Source organism: Parambassis ranga, chromosome 15, assembly GCF_900634625.1.
Source record: "Parambassis ranga chromosome 15, fParRan2.1, whole genome shotgun sequence".
In the NCBI taxonomy this organism is placed as follows: Eukaryota; Metazoa; Chordata; class Actinopteri; family Ambassidae; genus Parambassis; species Parambassis ranga.
This window is the reverse complement of record NC_041035.1, coordinates 21,443,968-21,462,884: the sequence shown is the minus strand read 5'-3', so window position 1 is coordinate 21,462,884 and position 18,917 is coordinate 21,443,968. Positions and strand designations below refer to the sequence as shown.

General features: G+C 50.0%; 2 protein-coding genes across 3 annotated transcripts in view; both read left to right on the top strand.

Moving 5' to 3' along the window:
• Nucleotides 1-3,407, top strand: part of LOC114447597 (LIM domain-binding protein 3-like) — an 8,140-nt gene extending 4,733 nt beyond the window's left edge. The window contains 6 exon segments of the mRNA XM_028423990.1: nt 131-184; nt 186-309; nt 1,096-1,126; nt 1,129-1,215; nt 1,309-1,424; nt 1,492-3,407. Coding sequence (XP_028279791.1) covers nt 131-184; nt 186-309; nt 1,096-1,126; nt 1,129-1,215; nt 1,309-1,424; nt 1,492-1,581 — 502 coding nt within the window. The 3' untranslated portion in view covers nt 1,582-3,407.
• An 832-nt stretch (nt 3,408-4,239) lies between these two features.
• LOC114446919 (bone morphogenetic protein receptor type-1A-like) overlaps nt 4,240-18,917 on the top strand; it is a 28,414-nt gene continuing 13,736 nt past the window's right edge. For both annotated transcript variants that reach the window (XM_028422832.1, XM_028422831.1), the window contains exons 1-2: nt 4,240-4,377; nt 13,602-13,675. The gene's annotated coding sequence lies outside the window, so the exon portion shown is untranslated. The remainder of the gene's footprint in view (nt 4,378-13,601; nt 13,676-18,917) is intronic.

The window sequence follows — 18,917 nt, the reverse complement described above, 5'->3', positions numbered from 1 at the left end:
TTCGCCGCCAGCACCGCACGCCTCTGTTTGGCGCCTGCATAGCGTCATCAGGTAACGTCTCTTTACCACACGCTCATCCCCAGCCGATCCAGAGGCGCCCGGCTCAGTGAGAACGTGTGTCTGTGTGCAGGGGCCCCTTCCTGGTGGCCCTCGGCCGCTCCTGGCACCCCGAGAGTTCAACTGCACTACTGCCACATGTCTCTGGCGGACGTCAGCTTCGTGGAGGAGCAGAACAGCGTCTACTGCGAGAACTGCTACGAGGAGTTCTTCGCCCCGACCTGCGCCCGCTGCAACACCAAGATCATGGGGGTGAGGCTGCAGGCGTGCTCACATGTCCTACTGTCCTCCTGTCCACCTGTCCATCTGTCAATCTGTCCTCCCGTCCTTCTGTCCACTTGTCCACTTGTCCACCTGTCCTCCTGTCCACTTGTCCTCCTGTTATCCTGCTGTCCTCCTGTCCACCTGTCCTCCTGTCCACTTGTCCTCCTGTTATCCTGCTGTCCTCCTGTCCACTTGTCATCCTGCTGTCCTATCGTCCACTTGTCCTCCTTTCATCCTCCTGTCATCCTGCTGTCCTCCTGTCTACTTGTCCTCCTGTCCACTTGTCTACTTGTCCTCCTGTCATCCTGCTGTCCTCCTGTCCACTTGTCCTCCTGTCATCCTGCTGTCCTCCTGTCCACTTGTCCTCCTGCTGTCCTCCTGTCCTCCTGTCCCTGTCCTTTCATCCTCCTGTCATCCTGCTGTCCTCCAGTCCACTTGTCCTCCTGTCATCCTGCTGTCCTATCGTCCACTTGTCCTCCTTTCATCCTCCTGTCCTCCTGTCATCCTGCTGTCCTCCTGTCCACTTGTTCTCCTGTCCACTTGTCTACTTGTCCTCCTGTCATCCTCCTGTCCTCCTGTCCACTTGTCCTCCTGTCATCCTCCTGTCCTCCTGTCCACTTGTCCTCCTGTCATCCTGCTGTCCTCCTGTCATCCTCCTGTCCCTGTCCTGTCACAGTTGAGGGGAACAGTTTCAGTTTTAAGTCCTTTAAATGCACCGGGTCTTGTGAGTGGCTGTGTAACCATCACCTGTCCGGCCGTGGTCGTGTGTTACAGGAAGTGATGCACGCCCTGCGGCAGACGTGGCACACACCTGCTTCGTGTGCGCAGCCTGTGGTAAAGCCTTTGGAAACAGCCTGTTCCACATGGAGGACGGCGAGCCGTACTGTGAGAAAGGTAGCACGCCGCCGTGAGGTCATCGTGGTTTAACCTGTGTGTGACAAGCTTTGTTGTGACGTGTGTGTCTGTGTGTGTCTGTGTGTGTCTCAGATTACGTTGCCCTCTTCAGCACTAAGTGTCATGGCTGCGACTTCCCAGTGGAAGCTGGCGATAAGTTCATTGAGGCGCTGGGTCACACCTGGCACGACACCTGCTTCGTCTGTGCGGTAAGAACCACGAACATGGCGGCCATGTTCCTGCCCCCCCTCCCACTGATCTCTGGTGTATCTGCAGGTTTGTCACGTGAACCTCGAGGGTCAGCCGTTCTACTCAAAGAAGGACAAACCTTTGTGCAAGAAACACGCTCACGCCATCAATGTGTAGAGCCGCCGGGATCTGATCAACGACGAGCACGAGGCGCCAACCTTTGTGTAAAAGGTCTCTGCAGACACATGTTAAAAAGCCTGATGACTCATTTTATTACACACTGTTTATTTCTCATGTTTTCCACAAGCTGTGTTCGATGAGACGCGGTGCTCCTCATACAGAGTCTGAGAGGTGCCAAAACATCCTTCTCCTCAGCATTGAACCCTTTAGCTAACTACTAGACAGGAGTTATGATAAATATGGAACATGTAATTCATTACATCACTGCGCCAAATAAATACGGAGCACAATGCATGATGGTACATGTGCTAACGTAGTGACCATCAGTACCCATCAGGATGCATTGTGGGATACAGTGAGTGAACTGAATATGGTTTAATGACTCTCACATTCAGACAGCTACAACACCTCCAGTTACCGACATACGGATCGTTTTGTTCAAACTGTTTTTATTCAAAGTTCCATTGATCGGCACTCTGAGGACTCCATGTGTTCGGAAGCTCTGTTCTCATCTTAACTTAGATCTCGGTGCCTATTTTTAACTGTTTAGGTCTTTTACATGCAACCTTATCATTTTTATCTCATTTTGAAAGTAATATATGTTTTGAAGGCGTGACTGTAGAAACTTTATTGACAGCAGCAGAGGAAACAGTGACGGTTAGGTTTAGACTGAGGGGCTGCAGGAAGGAGCCTGACCTGGACTGTGAGTCTGTCAGGGCTGATCATCCCTCTGCACATGCAGGAGGCACTCTTATTGATTGAATCTATGCTATTTATTGAGAAGCTAACATCTCTTCACGGCTGCGCTCATGTGTTATGATTATTTTGATTATTTTGATTGTGTATTTGTGTGAATGTTTGGCATCAGTTGAACTTTTTGTGATCACTCTGTAAAGCTGCAGCTCCTTTCACACTGCACGCCACACACCGTTATTACACCGTTATTACATCTTTATTACACCATTATTACGCCTTTATTACGCCTTTATTACACCTTTATTACAGCATTACTAAATATGATTTACCAGATTATTACAGTGTTATTACACCTTTATTACAGCATTACTAAATATGATTTACCAGATTATTACAGTGTTATTACAGCATTTTTGCAGGACACTAAATATTCAGGTTAGAAACGGCCCGTCTGTCAGCTCCTTTAACCGGCCTGTAGAATTTAACCCATCAGCAACCAGCTCCCCCGACACAGCCCTGACAGAAGGACCGCTGTGGGAGTTCCTGCAGCGCAAACACACCTCATGGTGAACTGCTTATTTGAGCAGCATCTAGTGGCCATTAGGTGGAACTGCACCTGAACACAGCAGCACAGCCCAGTGTTGCTGGGGGGGGGAGGGGGAGGCGGCATAGTGTCTGTGAATGTGCAGATGATGGAACACACTAAATAAAAATCCACAATCTGACCTGGGAAGCAGCATCTGGTGGCCGTCAGAGGAGCTGCAGCGGAGCGGGCTGTGGGTGGTGTTGGGTGGTGTAAGCCGGTGCTGTGTGTGACGGGCCGCAGTGTGAAGGCAGCCTCAGACACACTGAACAGATTGAACATGTGACTCGTGCCTTCCTCTGTTTGGTGCGAGCGGCTCGCTGCTGGTGTACAGTTTTTACTCTGAGTTGTACTTTTATACTGTGTGTGTGTGAATGTGTGTGTGTGGCAGCATGTCAGTGTTTGTGTCTCGAGTGCTAACCCTCACGCTTTAACTTTATCAGGAGTGAAACGTTTGACGAGCAGCAGGCTGAGGACACGCTGCTTCATGGCGTGTGTTTAACAGGATTTGAACATCTGAATAAACGGAGCTCTGAACACTGAACTCTGCTTCTGCTTCTGTGGCTGCAACAGGCGCCGTTCAACACAACACAGGTTTCAGGTTATTAAAGCTAAATAATAACACAATATCAGGACACATTTATTACTGACATGAGAAACCTTATCTGAAGGTCAGCAGTGAGAGTGTTAAAGGTCTTTTTCAGTCTAATTCTCTGATTGAACTGTTGCAACATGAACCGTCTGTCACCCCCACACCCCCCAGCCTTCTTCTCTCCTTCCTCTCTAGTAGTAACAGAGCTGGTGGTGGTGGTGGCCGGCAGATGGCGCCAGGATCACCTGTACTTCAAAATAAAAGGCTGCAGGTCTGAGAGGCTGTGATTGGAAGCACAGAGGGAACAAAGCACAGACGTCTCACTCCGTTTATTTACCTGGAGGCTAAAAACTTCATTTAATTTTACACACACATGTTTGTAATAAACTAATAAACACGTGCCTTTGTCCAAAAATAATAATAAATAATTAATAATGATGATGATGATGATGATGATGATGATGATGATGATATTATAGTGATAATAACAATGGTTGTTTAATGATGTTTGTAATGTTATAATAATTAAAACAATACATAGACAAATGATGTGATGTTATTTATTGAGTAATTATTTATTATTGTTAGTTTAGATTATTGTGAACCCGGGATTAGAAAATCTCCCTTTAATCTGAAACACGGCGCACACCGGAAGTCCGGCCAGTTGTCTTGCACTGCGGAGTGAGACCTCGCGGAGTGAGACCTCCGCGGGTCAGAGACGATCTTCGCGCGCTGCTCTTCGCTCTGCTCCGTCGTCAAACGGTGGAACCGCAGAGCGGCTGATCGCGGAGCGGAGAGGAACCACCGGGAGCCGGGGACCGAGGACGTGCGTGCGGCGGAGTTCACGGCAGTTCACGGCGGGATGAGACAGCGCTGGACGGAGGAACCGTGTCCGAGATAAAGCGAAGAGATCCGAGCGAAGGTAAGACCGAGGAGACCGAGGTCCAGAAGTTCAGCCCGGGGTCCGAGCCCCGCTCCTGAGCTCCGTCTATGTGCTGCAGCTCGCAGCGCTGGCTCCGCTGTGGGTCGAGTTTAAATGTGATGTTGCTGTTTTTATATTGCGCTGTGTGAGTGTGTCTGAAACACAGCGGGTTTGTGACTTGTTTTTGTGAGATTTTCTTGTGTGTGAGAGAAATAACCGACGTAAACAGCCCCAGTTTGGGGAACAGAGATTTCGGTGTTGGCGCCAGGAGGTAGACGGACCCGCCTCGGGCTGCTGCCGTGGAAAAAAGTTTGCTTGACTTGTGCCGCGATTTTAAAGCTGAAAGTTTAAATTGTAAGAAGCTCGCAGTGTGTTTAAAACCCCGCCAGGTGACAGAAATGACCGAGCCGGGGCCGGGGGCCGGTGCCGGGGTCCGGGGCTCCGGGGTCCGGGGCCATCTTGCTGCAGTCTGTCGGGATGTTTACTGCTCGCTAGCCGCATTCCACGGTTGCTAACTTCGCGCATAGTTTGTCCGATATTATTGAAATACAGTCAAATGTGAGCGAGGAACAAACAAAAGAATATTAACTGTTGGGTTTTGATTAGACTCGTGTAAAGTCTCGTGTTTTATCCGTGCTAACTTTAAAAGTTGTAAAGTTTGGGTTAGCATTCTTTGCTAACTCTCGGCTAGCGCCCAGCCGCCGCGCTGCGGGCTGTTTTGTGGTGATGCGCTGCTTCAGAGCTGCTGGATGTTCGTGTTCACAGCCAGCTACCTTCGTCCACCATGTTGGCTGCTGAGCAGGCGGAGGAGCCGCCGGTGAACGGCGTGAACCTGGTGTTTTTGTCGGTAAAGGCGGATGGTCCGTGTCGGTGCTGTGGAGCCAGTCGAGGTCACCTGCGTGGGTCTGTTGGACTTTCCCTGAGGAGCTTTCCTTATTAACAGATCAACACTGTGATGCTAAATGATCAGTGTATTGATCAGTATTATCTGATGGCCTCAGACATGTGTGTGAACATGCCTCATTCAGTGCCACACGCACTGTGGTGACACCCTGGTGGTCAGCTGTGGGTCACTCTCTGGTCCACGGTGCTCTCGGTGTCACTGTGTTCACGCCAGGAGAGCAGAGAAGCAGCATATTTACATGCACTGATGTAAATCAGACGCAGCCGGGCTGAACGTGCCGGTTCTGTTTGTGATTCTCCTGCTTCCTGTGGCGGCCTTGGACCTGGCCTGCAGATCTGTGGCGGCCTCGCTGGGTGCAGAGCTGCTGTTACACTTGAATCCGGGATATTTCTCTGGATGCTTTAGTTGTTTTACAAATAACTATTGACACTCTTATTGATTCAGAAATCCTTCGACGTCCCCTCTAACCCTTCATACACAGCACCAGGCGGCTGCATGTTATGACTGACCGTAGTTCTTTAAGAAGCGTTTGACTTCAGGACTCACTGGACGTGTGTCTGAGGTTTGGCTTTGAGCGTCCAAAACCCTGACGGTTCACTGAACACTGCTGAGTGCTATATTACAGTATTATGAAGCAGCAGAGCTGTGGATTGTTTGTGAGCCTTTCACACAGACATGTAATAAAACAATGCTACAGCCTAACATCTGGGATCAGCCTGTGTGACCTGTGATCCGTGAGCTGAAGGCCGAGCGGCCTCTCAGCCTGGTATCTGTCTCCAGATGTGTTTCCAAGTCTGTCTGTGTTAAAACAGAAGTCTGTGCTCTACAATCCCACGTTAACCTGTGTGATGTTCATGTAGACAAAGTAGTGCGGTGCTGGTGTGAATATCAACAGGTTCCAGTTTAAAAGTTAAAGTTGAACGAGAGAAACGGCTTTCAGTGCTCGTATGGCTGCTGCTGTTTACACAGACGGCATCACACTGATCACTGCTAAACATTCAGCATGGACCTTTCCTCCGTGTGTGGAGGCTGCTCTCTGTGATAGAGGCGGGAGGAGGTGTGTGAGAGGGTGTTGAAAATTAAAATCTACTATTATCCATATGCCAGACAGCTGTACATTCCACACTGACTGACAGTGGAGGGGGGGGGGGCAGAGAGCAGGAAGTGTTTTAAAAGGGCGAATGTAACAGCTGGAATGAGGGCTAAAATAAAAAGGTGTGTGTGTGTGTGTGTCAGCTTGTGTTGAGGGATTCATGTTGGGCATGTCTGTGGGGACGGGCAGGTCCACCTTATCTCCCACTGATTGTGTATCAGTGGGTGATTAGTCCGCGGTGTCACTCAGTCTCTGCACTGTGAGCAGATCTATTCTTATAAAATGACAGCAGACCCCCCCCCCATCCCTGACCTCTGCACTGGGAGCAGACCAGTCTCCAGGAAAAGACCAGTTAATGCTGGTGGAGCCTGGCAGTGGAGGGGCTCGACCAGTCAGTGTGCCACAAACACAGCTGGATCAGAGGCTGCCTCAGCAGCACTTGGAGACGGTTTGTGTTCACTGCAGGACCTGAGATGATGTGAGGCGGAGCAGCGGGACCGGACCCCTCATCACGCTGTGCTGTGGTTGTGGTGTAGGCTGTGAAGGCCTAACGTCTTTCTGCCTGTCCGTCCCTGCTGCTCTGTCCGTCCCTGCTGCTCTGTCCGTCCCTGCTGCTCTGTCCGTCCCTGCTGCTCTGTCCGTCCCTGCTGCTCTGTCCGTCCCTGCTGCTCTGTCCGTCCCTGCTGCTCTGTCCGTCCCTGCTGCTCTGTCCGTCCCTGCTGCTCTGTCCGTCCCTGCTGCTCTGTCCACAGGCAGAAAGTGGCTCCAGGAGGAAACGTGGACCGATGCCTGATCATTAAATGATTCATCACAACCTGTGTGTCTGAACCCTTGACTTTAAAGGCAGCCATGTTGTTGCCTCCTCTGGTCCTCACCCGGCCCTCCAGCTTCACATTCCCCTCATGTTTATTGGTTCTTTATTGGAACCAGTTCTCAGAGGAACCGTCGACACAAGCTGCTGTTTGTAATATTCAGTCTGATGGTGTCACAGACTCTTTCTTCTTCTTCCTCGGAGTGTTTCTTCTTTCCATCTGTGTTTCTCTCCCCCCTCTTGCTGGGTCTTCTTCTCGGTTTTCCCTCTCCTGGGAGTGTTTCCAGTCCTGGAGGTTGAGTTCGGGGATCTCTCTCCTTCCTCTACTCTATTTCTAGCCCCCTCCTTCTCCCTCCATTCCTTTTTCCTCCGCTCCTCCACCTCCCTCTCTTGGAGTGTGTTTCCAGTCTTGGAGGCCGAGGATCAGATTACTCAGGGAGTCTCAGAGGCACTCTGGCGAGGTGGCAGTGGTGGAGGTGGAGGAGGGATTGAGGGTGGAGGTAGGGAAGGAGATCAGGTTTCACATCTCCAGCGCTCTCCTCTGTCTGCCTCGCCTCCCTCCTCCTCCATCTCCCCCAGCGGCCTGGAGACAGAGTGGCTGAGCCAGGGAGGAAAACATGCAATCCACCCGCTCCACCCGCTCCTCCTCCTCCTCCATAGGTCCAGCCTCTGAGCTGCAGCAGATAAATAAAGGCAGTAAATGGGAGCTGAGCACACAGAGGGACGATTCTTCACCTCCTCTGCTGCCCCCTCCGTCCCCGCACAGATATTTTATATCCTGCACGGTGTGTTTTCATTCTCTGGGATGTGTGGCAAAGGTGAAGCTGCATAAGGGAGACTCGGGTTTCTGGAGACGATGAAGCTCTGGCTCAGACTGGGGTCATAGCAGGGGGCAGGCCTGGTGGCTGTGGTTGGAGGTTGTTCACTTGTGGCAAGTTTAGTGATTCCCTGTTAGACTGAAGCGTGTGTGCACGGCCAGCTGGGCAGGTCAGTGTTATCGCTGCATGTCGGAGCTCTGGCTGCTTGATGCTGCAGTCACTGACTGCTGATAAAAGGTGAGTGTACCCTTCCACCGACATGCTTCTCTTGTCTGGAGTGAAGGAGGAATTCTCACAATAAGACTCTGCAGCTGAGCGGTCGGCTTCCATCATCATCATTAACTGGCTGACAAATTGGATTCCTGACTATAAAACCAGGAAAATGGTCTTCTAATTGGATTTTAATTCCTGCAGCCGGTGACATTTCCTTCTTTTCTCTGACGTCAGCTGAAGGTCAGAATGGCCTCCGGCGGCTCCAGACGTCCTTTAATGGTATTGATCTCTGCTTTAAATACACTCAGCCCGTCCCAGTGAATAATTCAGATCAGCCCACCACAGTGGCAGCAGAGCGGCCCTGTCTGCTGGATGGCTCATCAGAGAAGGCGCCGTTTGTCGACTGTTTTGAGGCCTCTCACCCGCTGTAAAAACACGATTATTTGGTGGCTGTGTGTAACGTTGTGTGGTCATGTGACAGCAGCACATTCCTCAGGAGTTCAGATCTGAAGGCTTCGTCAACCACAGGAGTGCAGAGCGATCTCTGAGGTCATGACGAGGCCTCCTGCTCCGTCACGATCTCTGAGGTCATGACGAGGCCTCCTGCTCCGTCACAGCAGACTGTTACCTAGCAGTGGACCACAGCCGTGGGGGCCGGCTCGGCTCTGAGGATCTCAGTGCTCATGTTTAGTGACGGTGTGATCGCTTTCTGTTTGACTCTGCAGCGCCACGCTGTTGGTGATGTGGTGTAAGTATTTAGTGATGTTAGTGTGAGGCTGTTTTCCAGGACTGTTTGTCCTTGTATGGCCCACAGGAAACACAACACACATGCACTTAGGTTTGTGTACATCTGTGTGTGTGTGTTGGACAGAATGAATGCCGGCCTTGTGACTGTCTCCTGACTGATGGTGAGCTAGGACTTTGTTGTGCGTGTGGCATTAAGTGCAAAAGACACACCTGCAGTTTTCCTCTGCATCAGGAACTAAAATGTTTGGCGAGTTCTTCTTTTTCATTAATTCTGGTTCTGAGGAAACGGTGACAGAGGCCTGGACTGTTCCAGACTCCACCTGCTGTCCCCCCTCTGCCGGCTGGCTGGCAGTGCACTGTGACTCCTCTTCCTCCTCTTCATGTCGGACTCCTCTTCCTGCTGCAGGCAGCACTGAGTGTGGAGGAGATGTGGAAGCGGCGCTTGTAGTGTGAGCGGCAGCTGGAGAGTCCTCCAGATGTGGCGTTTCAGGTCAGATTTCCTGACTTTAAATGGAAATCGCTTCAGTGTTTGGGTATCGGTGTAACCCGGAGGTGTTCAGGCGTCTGGTTGTCCCGCTGGAGTGAAGGTGACCGCTGACCCTGATCCTGACCCCTCCTCACCTGGATCAGACTGCCTGGCTGACTCTGCAGAAGCTTTCTTTATCCAGCTGCTTGTGTCAGGTGATCAGAGTATATGATGCGTTAGTCTTTTTATATCAGTGCTTGTTACCATGGAGACAGTCTGTGGACTCTTTAGTTTTTAGAATATTTGCACTTGTTTCTCATGTTTTCTCATGGTTACAGCATCTTTGGAAATCCAGCTACACTCGGAAACACACACACACACACACACACACATACATATACATGTGCATGCTGTCATTATCTCTCTTGCTGCCTCAGCTGTCAGAGGATATTTAATATTTGAACATCATCAGGGGTTAGAGCTGCAAGCGTCCAGTGTTGCAGATAAAGGAGCACATGCTGCTGTGTCCACAGAAAGACTCAGCAGTCTGAGCAGAGCTGCATTATAACCTGGCTTCAGGGGTTCAGGTCCAGCAGAAGGTTTTATATTTGTCCTGCAGGCTGCCGCCATGACGAAGCATCAAGCACACAAACCTCCGTCCAGTTCCCACCCCCCCACCCCCCCCCGGTTTCTGGTCTTTAATTTCAATCAGCTCTGGCTGCTGGTGGACTTTGATGGCATTAGCCTCTCCTCTCTGCCTCCACTCTCATCCCTCTGCTTTCGTCTTCCCCTGTTGGTTTAGCGAAAGCTGCCGGCTTTAGCTGCTGCGATCAGAATCTGAACGCTTCACTTCCACTTCCTGCCAACTTCCAGCCCGCTGTGCAACACGATCACAGCCACACACACCCTAACACGGAGGAAGGAGCTGGTTGTCCTGGTTTAATGCACTTAAATCTGCTGCTACAGCGCAGCTGGCCTTTGGTCCCACGTGTTGTTTGTTGTCTGATGGTGACACCTCAGCTTTATGAAGTTCAGTTCACAGTAGTAGAACCAGTGAACATGGCCGCCGGCAGCACTGACCTGCACGCAGCAGTGAGGCGCCTGTGTCTGTGTGCCATCACGGCGTTCCTCCGCTGTACCCGAGGACTGGTTCCACTGCTTCTGTCACACTGTGGCTTCACACCTTCATCTCACACGTCACCTCGGGGCTGGAATTCAACCCTCAGCTGCCTCAGAGCAGGTGTACCGTGCACAACGGAGCACGGCTGCAGCATGCATGTTGATCTATAATGGATTCCCCCATTAGCCAGAGGTCTGCAGTGCCTTCCAATAGTTTAAGGACAGTTTCACTGCTTCAGGCACTTGACCTACAGAAAAATATAAGGCATAAAATAATGGAGTGGTTTGAAAAGCAGTTTGTAGATGTTTTGTTTCACTTCACGGCTTTGTATTCCGCGTGGGTCGGAGGTGAGGTGTGAATGTGCAGCCATTATGAAGTCAGTGTGAGCAGCGGTGCTTCCTGTTTCCCGTTCTTTCCCTCCGTCTGTCGGGCTTCTTTTAAATAGCTGGTTCAAAGTAAACAGCCCAGAGCGAGGTTAAATCACCTCCTCAAAGGAGGACGGCCCTCCTGTCTGTGACATGGTTAAACTTAAAAACATTTAAACACTAGTGTGATAGCGTGGGATTTCTTTTTTTGGGCCATTTTATTCTGATACTGACAATAAAAACAAGAAATGTAGTTTTTGAACATATTAGTGCGCCCCCTGTGTTCTACTCATTTCTGGTGTTTCTGCTGCGTCCTGCCGTTTCCTCTCAGCTGGTAAAAGTCGTCACAGCTGACATCAGAACAGAAAGCAGGACGGTTTCACTGAGTTCCTCCTGGTGTGTGGGCGAGCCGACTCTTTTCCCTCTGTCTGTGACTTTTTCTTGGCACTACCTCTCTACCCACAAACGAGGTGTGTGTGTGTGTGTGTGTGTGTGTGTGTGTTGGGCTGAGAGACAAGCAACCTCGTGACCGTTTTCAGCCCCCGTCTTCGGACATCTATTTTCTCCTCGTCTGTTCTATAATAACTCACCGCTGACATTTTTCCTCCCTTGAGGCGGAGCCACACACTCGCTCCCTGTCTCCAGAGCTGCCGCTCAGCTCATCAGCTGGGTTTCCACACCGTCTCAGGGACTTTTTCCAGCTGAGTGTGAGTTTTGGCTGCGGCTGGGTAACATGAAGCTGGTGGAGGAGAGTTCAGACTGACCCTGACCTTTGACCCTGACCTTTGACCCTGACAGGACGGCTTCATCTCATCTTGACCCATTAAAAAAAATCTCATTACAGCTGTGCCGTTAGTCCAATGATCAATGAATCCATCAATAGACTTCTTTGCTTTTCTTACTGTACACAACATGTCATCATTACAAAGCTTTTATTATTGATCATGATGATGTCACATCTTCTAGAGGAAGTGTAATAGTTAACATTATGTTCAGTTTAAAGTTTCTTCACCTGTTTAGAAACTCAGTGACATCATCGCCTTCTTTCTGTTTCTGGTTCCTTTGTTTGCTTTTGTGTTGAACATGAACACAGAGCAAACATCATTACAGAGTTCTGTTTGATTGCTCAGACCTCGACGAGTCTTAACTGCAGGACATTTAAAGCTGGATTTCTCAGATGTGTTCATTTAACACTACATTTCTTCAGACCTTTGATATTTTCATATTTATTTAATTCTCTGCAGTTTAATGGGAATAATTTCTCTAGCAGGGGCCACAGCATTCCAGGGTCATAATTTCTATGATGCAGCGTTAAATAAAAAGGAATGGTTTTAGGTTTCATAGTTGTGTTGCTGTTGAGTTGTGTGCTCGGTGTGTAAACCTCTGGGTGTGAATATTAACTCACTCTTCTGACATCCTCCACTAAATAAAGCCTCCTTTGACGAGCTGCGTGCCGTCCAATAAAAAGGCTTCTGTGTCCTGGAGGAGGCTCCTGCAGCTGTCGGCCGCACTGCTGCACTCATCACAGACACACACTGATCTGATGACCAGGCTGCTTCATGTCTGAGGGGCGGGTCTGTTGTTCATCCGTGGACACAGACTGTAGCGGCTCGGTGTATCTGCATTCATATTTGGTGTTTTCCCCTCTGTGTGAACATATCTTCATTAGTTAGTACGACAGACCTCGGCCCGGCAGCTTCTCTGAGTAACATGGTGGTGGAATGTGTGTGTGTCTGTGCTCCAAAGATTGTTTATGACATAAAAGAAGCATCACTCTGTTACACAACTGTACAACCAACTTTTTCCACATTTGCTTCAGAATGTAAAAATCTGCTTTTGATACTTTTAGTACCGTTTAGCCAGAAACTTCTCTCCCCACACATTTCATCTAGCAGTCGGGGCACGGGGCTCCAGGCTGTGACCACAGCTCACATTTTGCCACCAGACGGAGGGAGTTCATTTCTGACCTACTGTGAGTCTAAATAAAGTTCAGGCAGTGAAGCGGTTAATTCCACACCCTCTCCACTCGTCCCATTAGCAGCCTACATCTTTCTTTTTTAAGTGGAAGGGGAAAAATTCTGGAATCTGGCTGGACAGTGTTGGTGAGGGAATGGAAGCAGGATGCTGTGAGGAGCTGATGGGTGGGTCCTGGACTGGAGTTAATCCATGGACCTACTTCACAAACAGTGGAAGGACGCGTGTTGGTTTGACTTGGGTAATAATGGCGGCAAATGAATGAACAGTGGGTCAGTTCTTTCTCCCAGCCCTGGTTGTGGGTTACTGGCCTACTAGAGGACGAGGCCCGTCCCGACTCGGACTGTGTCCTGACTATACCTGGCTTTGGTACCGCACAGACAACAATTCAATGCAAACCAAGTTTGCTGCTGTTTTTTGTTGATGCTGTGGGGTCGCTCATGGTAACTCCTGCTGTTATTATGAGATTATTTATTAGTAACACTGGAAGGAAGTAGAAATGTGAATGTTTGCACTGCCTGATGTTAACATGTGAACCCAAAATGATCTGCTGGCGCCCCTGAAACTTTCAGTCAGGGGTCACTGTGCTCCTAGTTAAAAAAAAGTTCGCCTGGAGCCACATTCTGGAACACACCAAATATGAATCCTAATCCTAATCCTGGTGGAGAGCTGATAACTAACTGAATAATAATCCATGTTTGTGTCTCTGACAGGTCATTTGTGATGTTGGGCTGATCGGGCCCCATGGAGCCGTTACACACTGTTCAAACATGGAGCCACCAGTCTGGTATGACACACACACACACACACACACACACACACACACACACACACACACACCCCTGCTGTCTGTGTGTAACTTGCTGTATCACATAAGAAATAACACGTGCAGAAAACAAACATGATTTTTTGTTGATGGTACCAGTGATTACTCCTTGATTAGCCTGTCCCCCTTCTCCCTACTGAGGCCTTTGAGGAGATTAACCCTTGACCCTGGGGCTGAAAGCAGAGCCAGCCAATCAGGAGGCTTCCTGGCTTTTAATTGCAGGCTGCAGTTGGGTCATTGGAGCTGTCAGCTAGTTTGATTAATAACCTCAGAGCCTAAGAGCAGGAGGAGAGCTAAATACACTGAGGCTGGAGGCTGGAGGCTGGAGGCTGAAGCCTGCAGGCTGGAGGCTGGAGCCTGGAGGCTGGAGGCTGGAGGCTGGAGCCTGGAGGCTGGAGGCTGGAGCCTGGAGCCTGGAGCCTGGAGCCTGGAGCCTGGAGGCTGGAGGCTGAAGCCTGCAGGCTGGAGGCTGAAGCCTGCAGGCTGGAGGCTGGAGGCTGGAGGCTGGAGGCTGAAGCCTGCAGGCTGGAGGCTGGAGCCTGGAGCCTGGAGGCTGCAGGCTGGAGCCTGGAGGCTGGAGGCTGCGCCTTGATCTGAGCGTGTGGTTTACATGTGAAGTGTGTGTGTGTGTGCAGAGAATCTCTACCTCCAAATATCAGATCAGTGTCAAAGATGCTGCTGACTGAAAATACTCCAAGGGGGTTCAGGCCCTGATCACTGAGGAGTGCTCAGAGAGTACTCTGTTATGTTCTGGACTGTTATCTGGTCCCTGGGACTGAGGAGAGTGTGAGATGTTACTGCAGGAGTCAGATGTTCTGCTTTCTGGAAGGACCTGTGTGTAGGTCGAAACGGGCCGAGCGCTGCCTTTTGTTTCAGGATGAGGTGACTCAAGTGTCTGAGTCTCCGAGCCTGCTGACAGACCTTCAAACAGAGCCGGCCAGTCTGCAGCACAAAATCACTCCCACATGTCCCTCAGCAACTCGACACCCCCCACTCAGCCAGCCTGCACGCTTCACTCCCTCTCACACACACCGCAGCCTGGCTCGGATCAGACCGGGCCGGCTCGGCTTACAGCGCAGCCTGGCAAGCAGACAAGGCTGGACCGGCTAAACCTCGCCGAGGTTTCAACTCGGAGGATTGTCTACAGGACAACGAGCTCGTCCCCGACTCAAACAGCTTCATGTTGAAGCTGCTCCACTTTTTACTGTTCTCATCAGAAAGAACACAAATTCAGAACCGGTTCGATTTCGTATCATGTGTCAGAAGTGTTTGAGCTCACACAGGGCGGTCTGAATCTCCCACTGTAAAACCTCCCCCTCGTCCTGTCTCCGTCTCTGTCCACTTCAACTCCTCAGCTGCTTTAAGCAGACGTTTAAACATGGTGTGACCATCAGTCTGAGGTCCACAGAGCGGATCCTTCTCATATCCCTGTATCGCTCTATTCTTTATGTGTTTTTGTTTTTGTAGAATATACTTTATTAATCCCTTTGGGACGGTCCCTTTTTCTAATCTGTGCCTGTGTGTCTCGCTGCCTTGTTCTTTTTTTATTCCACACACACACCTATATAAAGCTCTGCGGCCTGGCTGCAGTTTCCACAGTGACACGGTGGATGAAACCATCCGGCCTTCCTGCACAGAGTCCAGTTTCTGACCAGACCACACACACTGTGTGTACTGTACACAGTCACACAGGACCGGCGCTCCGTCTGCTCCAATTACAGTTTTATGTTTTTAACTTTCATGTCTTCGGGGACAGTTGTGTGCTCTCCAGTCTCTCTGGTTTCCACTGCTTCTCTCCTCGTCACATCTGAACAGCCGCTGCACGTCCTCCTGTGAGTCGTCACGCTTTGATCACATGACCAAAACAAAGGCGTCAGCCTTGACGACCAGATGTCATGTTCAAGTACAGTCTTGGGATCTTTTTCATGGCTTATCTGTGCAGGAGGGATGCTGTTACTGAAGCCATGCATGTGAGTGTTTTTAGCATTACATTGAAAAGTTCTTCTTACTCCACTCTGTCCTGTGTGTGAGTGTATTTTCCATTACCTGCTTCCCACATTCCAATATCAGCTGGGAGTGTGATGGGGGAGGGGAGCAGAGTCATGAAGGAGGAGGCAGAAGCTGCTGAGCGTCCTACAGAAGGCACCGAGGGGGCGGCTGACAGGCCTCTGGTCTCTGCGTGTTACTGTTGAAGTGTAAAGGTCGGATGGTCATTTCATCAGCAGTGAAAACCTGAGGGACCCTCAGTGTCTGGAGCCTCGATTATCCAGGCGAGCTCTGATGGCGCTCGGGGATCTGTGGGCTTGTTTGGGTCGGACTGTGTGGTTCTGTTTCTCTGCTGAGCTGGTTTGGTTGCTTGTTGTGATTTGAACTGGTGTCAGTGGGAGGGCTGCCGTGCACTCCCCTCGTCCATGTGATTTATGATTGTCGTGGTTTTTTTATGGTCTGAGTGTGTTTGTTTATGACTCGGCTGCAGGACAAAGGCGACACTATGGCTCTGATGGGTAAGAGCCGTTTCTATGGCGATTAGTGTGATTAAAATCACCTTCAGGGCCTCGAGCACGTCGACCTGCTTCATTGCTTTTATTACTCTGCACAGCCGGCCTGCAGCCGGGTTAGTATATGATCAGTTCATGCTCACACACAGTCCTGTGTATCACTGATGTGCTCTGCTAAACCCTGGGCCCACGTTGCCCCTGTGGATTCTGGGTAATCTGTGCTGCTCGTAATATGATAAATGCAGAGACTAAGTAAATGTTCCTCCTCCGGGTTGTAGCTGCAGCTGCTCTGCACATCTTCTGTTGGCCTCTAATGAAATTAGGCTTCACTGCTGCCCGGTCTCTGTCTCACACACACAAGTAAACAAGATGAGGTGTGTGTGTGTGTGTGTGTGTGGTGTGTGTGTGGTGTGTGTGTTTGTGTGTGCACACAGATCAGACATAGCTAGGGATTGTGGTTCAATTCCCCGAATCATTTAATTGAAACTAGCAGTCTGCTGCTGATGGGAATCAGGAAGGACAGGATCCACTGTGGAGTGTCCTCCTCACCCGTTGATCTATAGAGACTTTATATATATATCCATAGATAGTACTTGTAACCTTAATGCCTATAATGAGAGAGGCAGAGTGTATTCAGAATAGACAAACCCTGCATTATCTAAGTGTGGATAACATAAGGTTCTATCCAGGTGGAATTCTCTTGTATTGGTTTGAATTCCTCAAGTGTTTGTCTTTAAAACTCCTTCGACAAACACATGTCTGAGCTGAATTTTTGGATTAAACAGAATGAGGATTATGATGAGGAGGATGAAAAAGGAGGCAGAAGATGCAGCGAGGACGAGTCCTGCAGCGCCGCTCATCACGGCTCAGGGTATCTGGGTATTCTTATGCTAATCCATCGCCGGGGAAGAGGCACAGAGCAGCCAAGCAAACAATGGCAGTGGAGCCAGAAAGTCTGGCCTGCAGTCTCCCAGGCCCTGAAAGGCATGTCGGGCAGGGCGCCGACACCAACGGGAGGCTGCTGCAGCACCCAGAGGCCCGCCTGCAAGGAGGGGCCCCTGGAGGGAAAAGGGAACAGGGCCAAGATGGAGGCAGAGTGGGGAAACGAGAGAGATTTGAGAAGCACGATGGAAAAGTGGGGGAAGGAGAGAGGGGGAGAGAAATGAGAACCAGAGAGCGGAGAGAAGAGGGATGAAGTGAAGGGGAAACCAGGACCACAGAGGGAGCCTGCAGGGACAGGGAGGTGCTTCAAGTCAAATCCTTCAAGTCAGACTGCTCAGTACTGGCCTGAGTTAATGTGCACAAACATGCACTTCTTTGTGTCTTGAGAGCTAGACGTTTATCAGACTCATTCTCATCATCGGCACGGATACGTACAGACGTTAATAGACACTATACAATCCATGTAGGAATTACTAGGCATCGGACGGACCATTTGGTAGACGTGCCAGGCTTCAGTAGTGTGTTCTGTTCAGTTCAGGACATGCAGGGAGGCCTTTCTGTTGTCGGCTTAACGACTGTGGTCAGTCTGGTGACTTTCCAAAATTACTCAACTCGACAAATCCAGCGACTTTCTCTGGTGACTTCTGCAGACTGATCACGGCCGTTTCCAGAGTGTTAGACAGCAGAAAAACCGAATACTGTGACCTCAGAACCACGGTACGACCGCTCCACTCCTAGTAATCATGAGTATGTATGTTTAGAAACAATCAATACAATTACTGCCGAATACTAGTGTCTAGAAACCCCATGGATCATGGTCTGTCCATCCCTGGGTGCATTAGAAGTGGGAGTGGGTGCTATAGGAGCTAAAGTACCGACAGGTATCTGTCAGTCACTGTCTATCATGAGCCAACTTCAACCAATCAGATCAAAGAGGAAATGCAACAAGCTGCTGAGGATCTCTGAAGGCTAGCTAGTAGCGGTTAGCATGTGTGTGTTCACTGTTAACTGTCATTAAATGTCAGAAGAAGAGCTGCATCACAGACGTCTCTTACTGTTCATTAAACATTTAAAACCCAAACACTTTGACCACATTTAAACATGGCGTCTTCCCCTCAGACGTCTCCTAGCAGCCATTTTGATTTGGGATGAGCCTCTTCACTGGGTGCAGTGCTTCTTTAGTTCTGTGTGACTGTAAACTGGATGAATGAGGATCTCGGCCTGATGCAATAATACTCAAAAACAAACAGCATCCCAGTCATGTATGGCCGCTGCTGTGCTCCACCTCCATTCATGTCCTCCTCCACCATCAGCACTGATGCCAATCTCCCTCATTACTGCGTTTATTTGTGGAGCTCAGGAGCGCTCGGTCTGCGCTGCTCCTCCACTCAGGCCTCTGTGGCGTTTATTTAGTCTGCTGCCGCTCTTCCAGAGCAGGAAGCAGAGAAGCATTAAGACTTGATTATTGATGTCTGGCCCCCGCACTGCAGTCCGGAGGGGCGGTGTTAATGATGGAGTATTAATATATTTTTCTCTGCAACAGTAGAGGAGCCGAGTCCTTCTCAGCTCCTAAACTACAAAATCCTCACTTTTACCAGCTGGGTCCTGGTTCCTGGTTTAACCAATCACCACAGAGCCTGCAGCCGTCAGGACCAATCAGATAAAGGCTGTTTTCTGGTCAAACACACTGACCCTGAACAGGAGTGGAGCTCCAGCCACAGCTAGCACAGCATACATGCTAAGCATGCAGTGCTCGGCTCTTC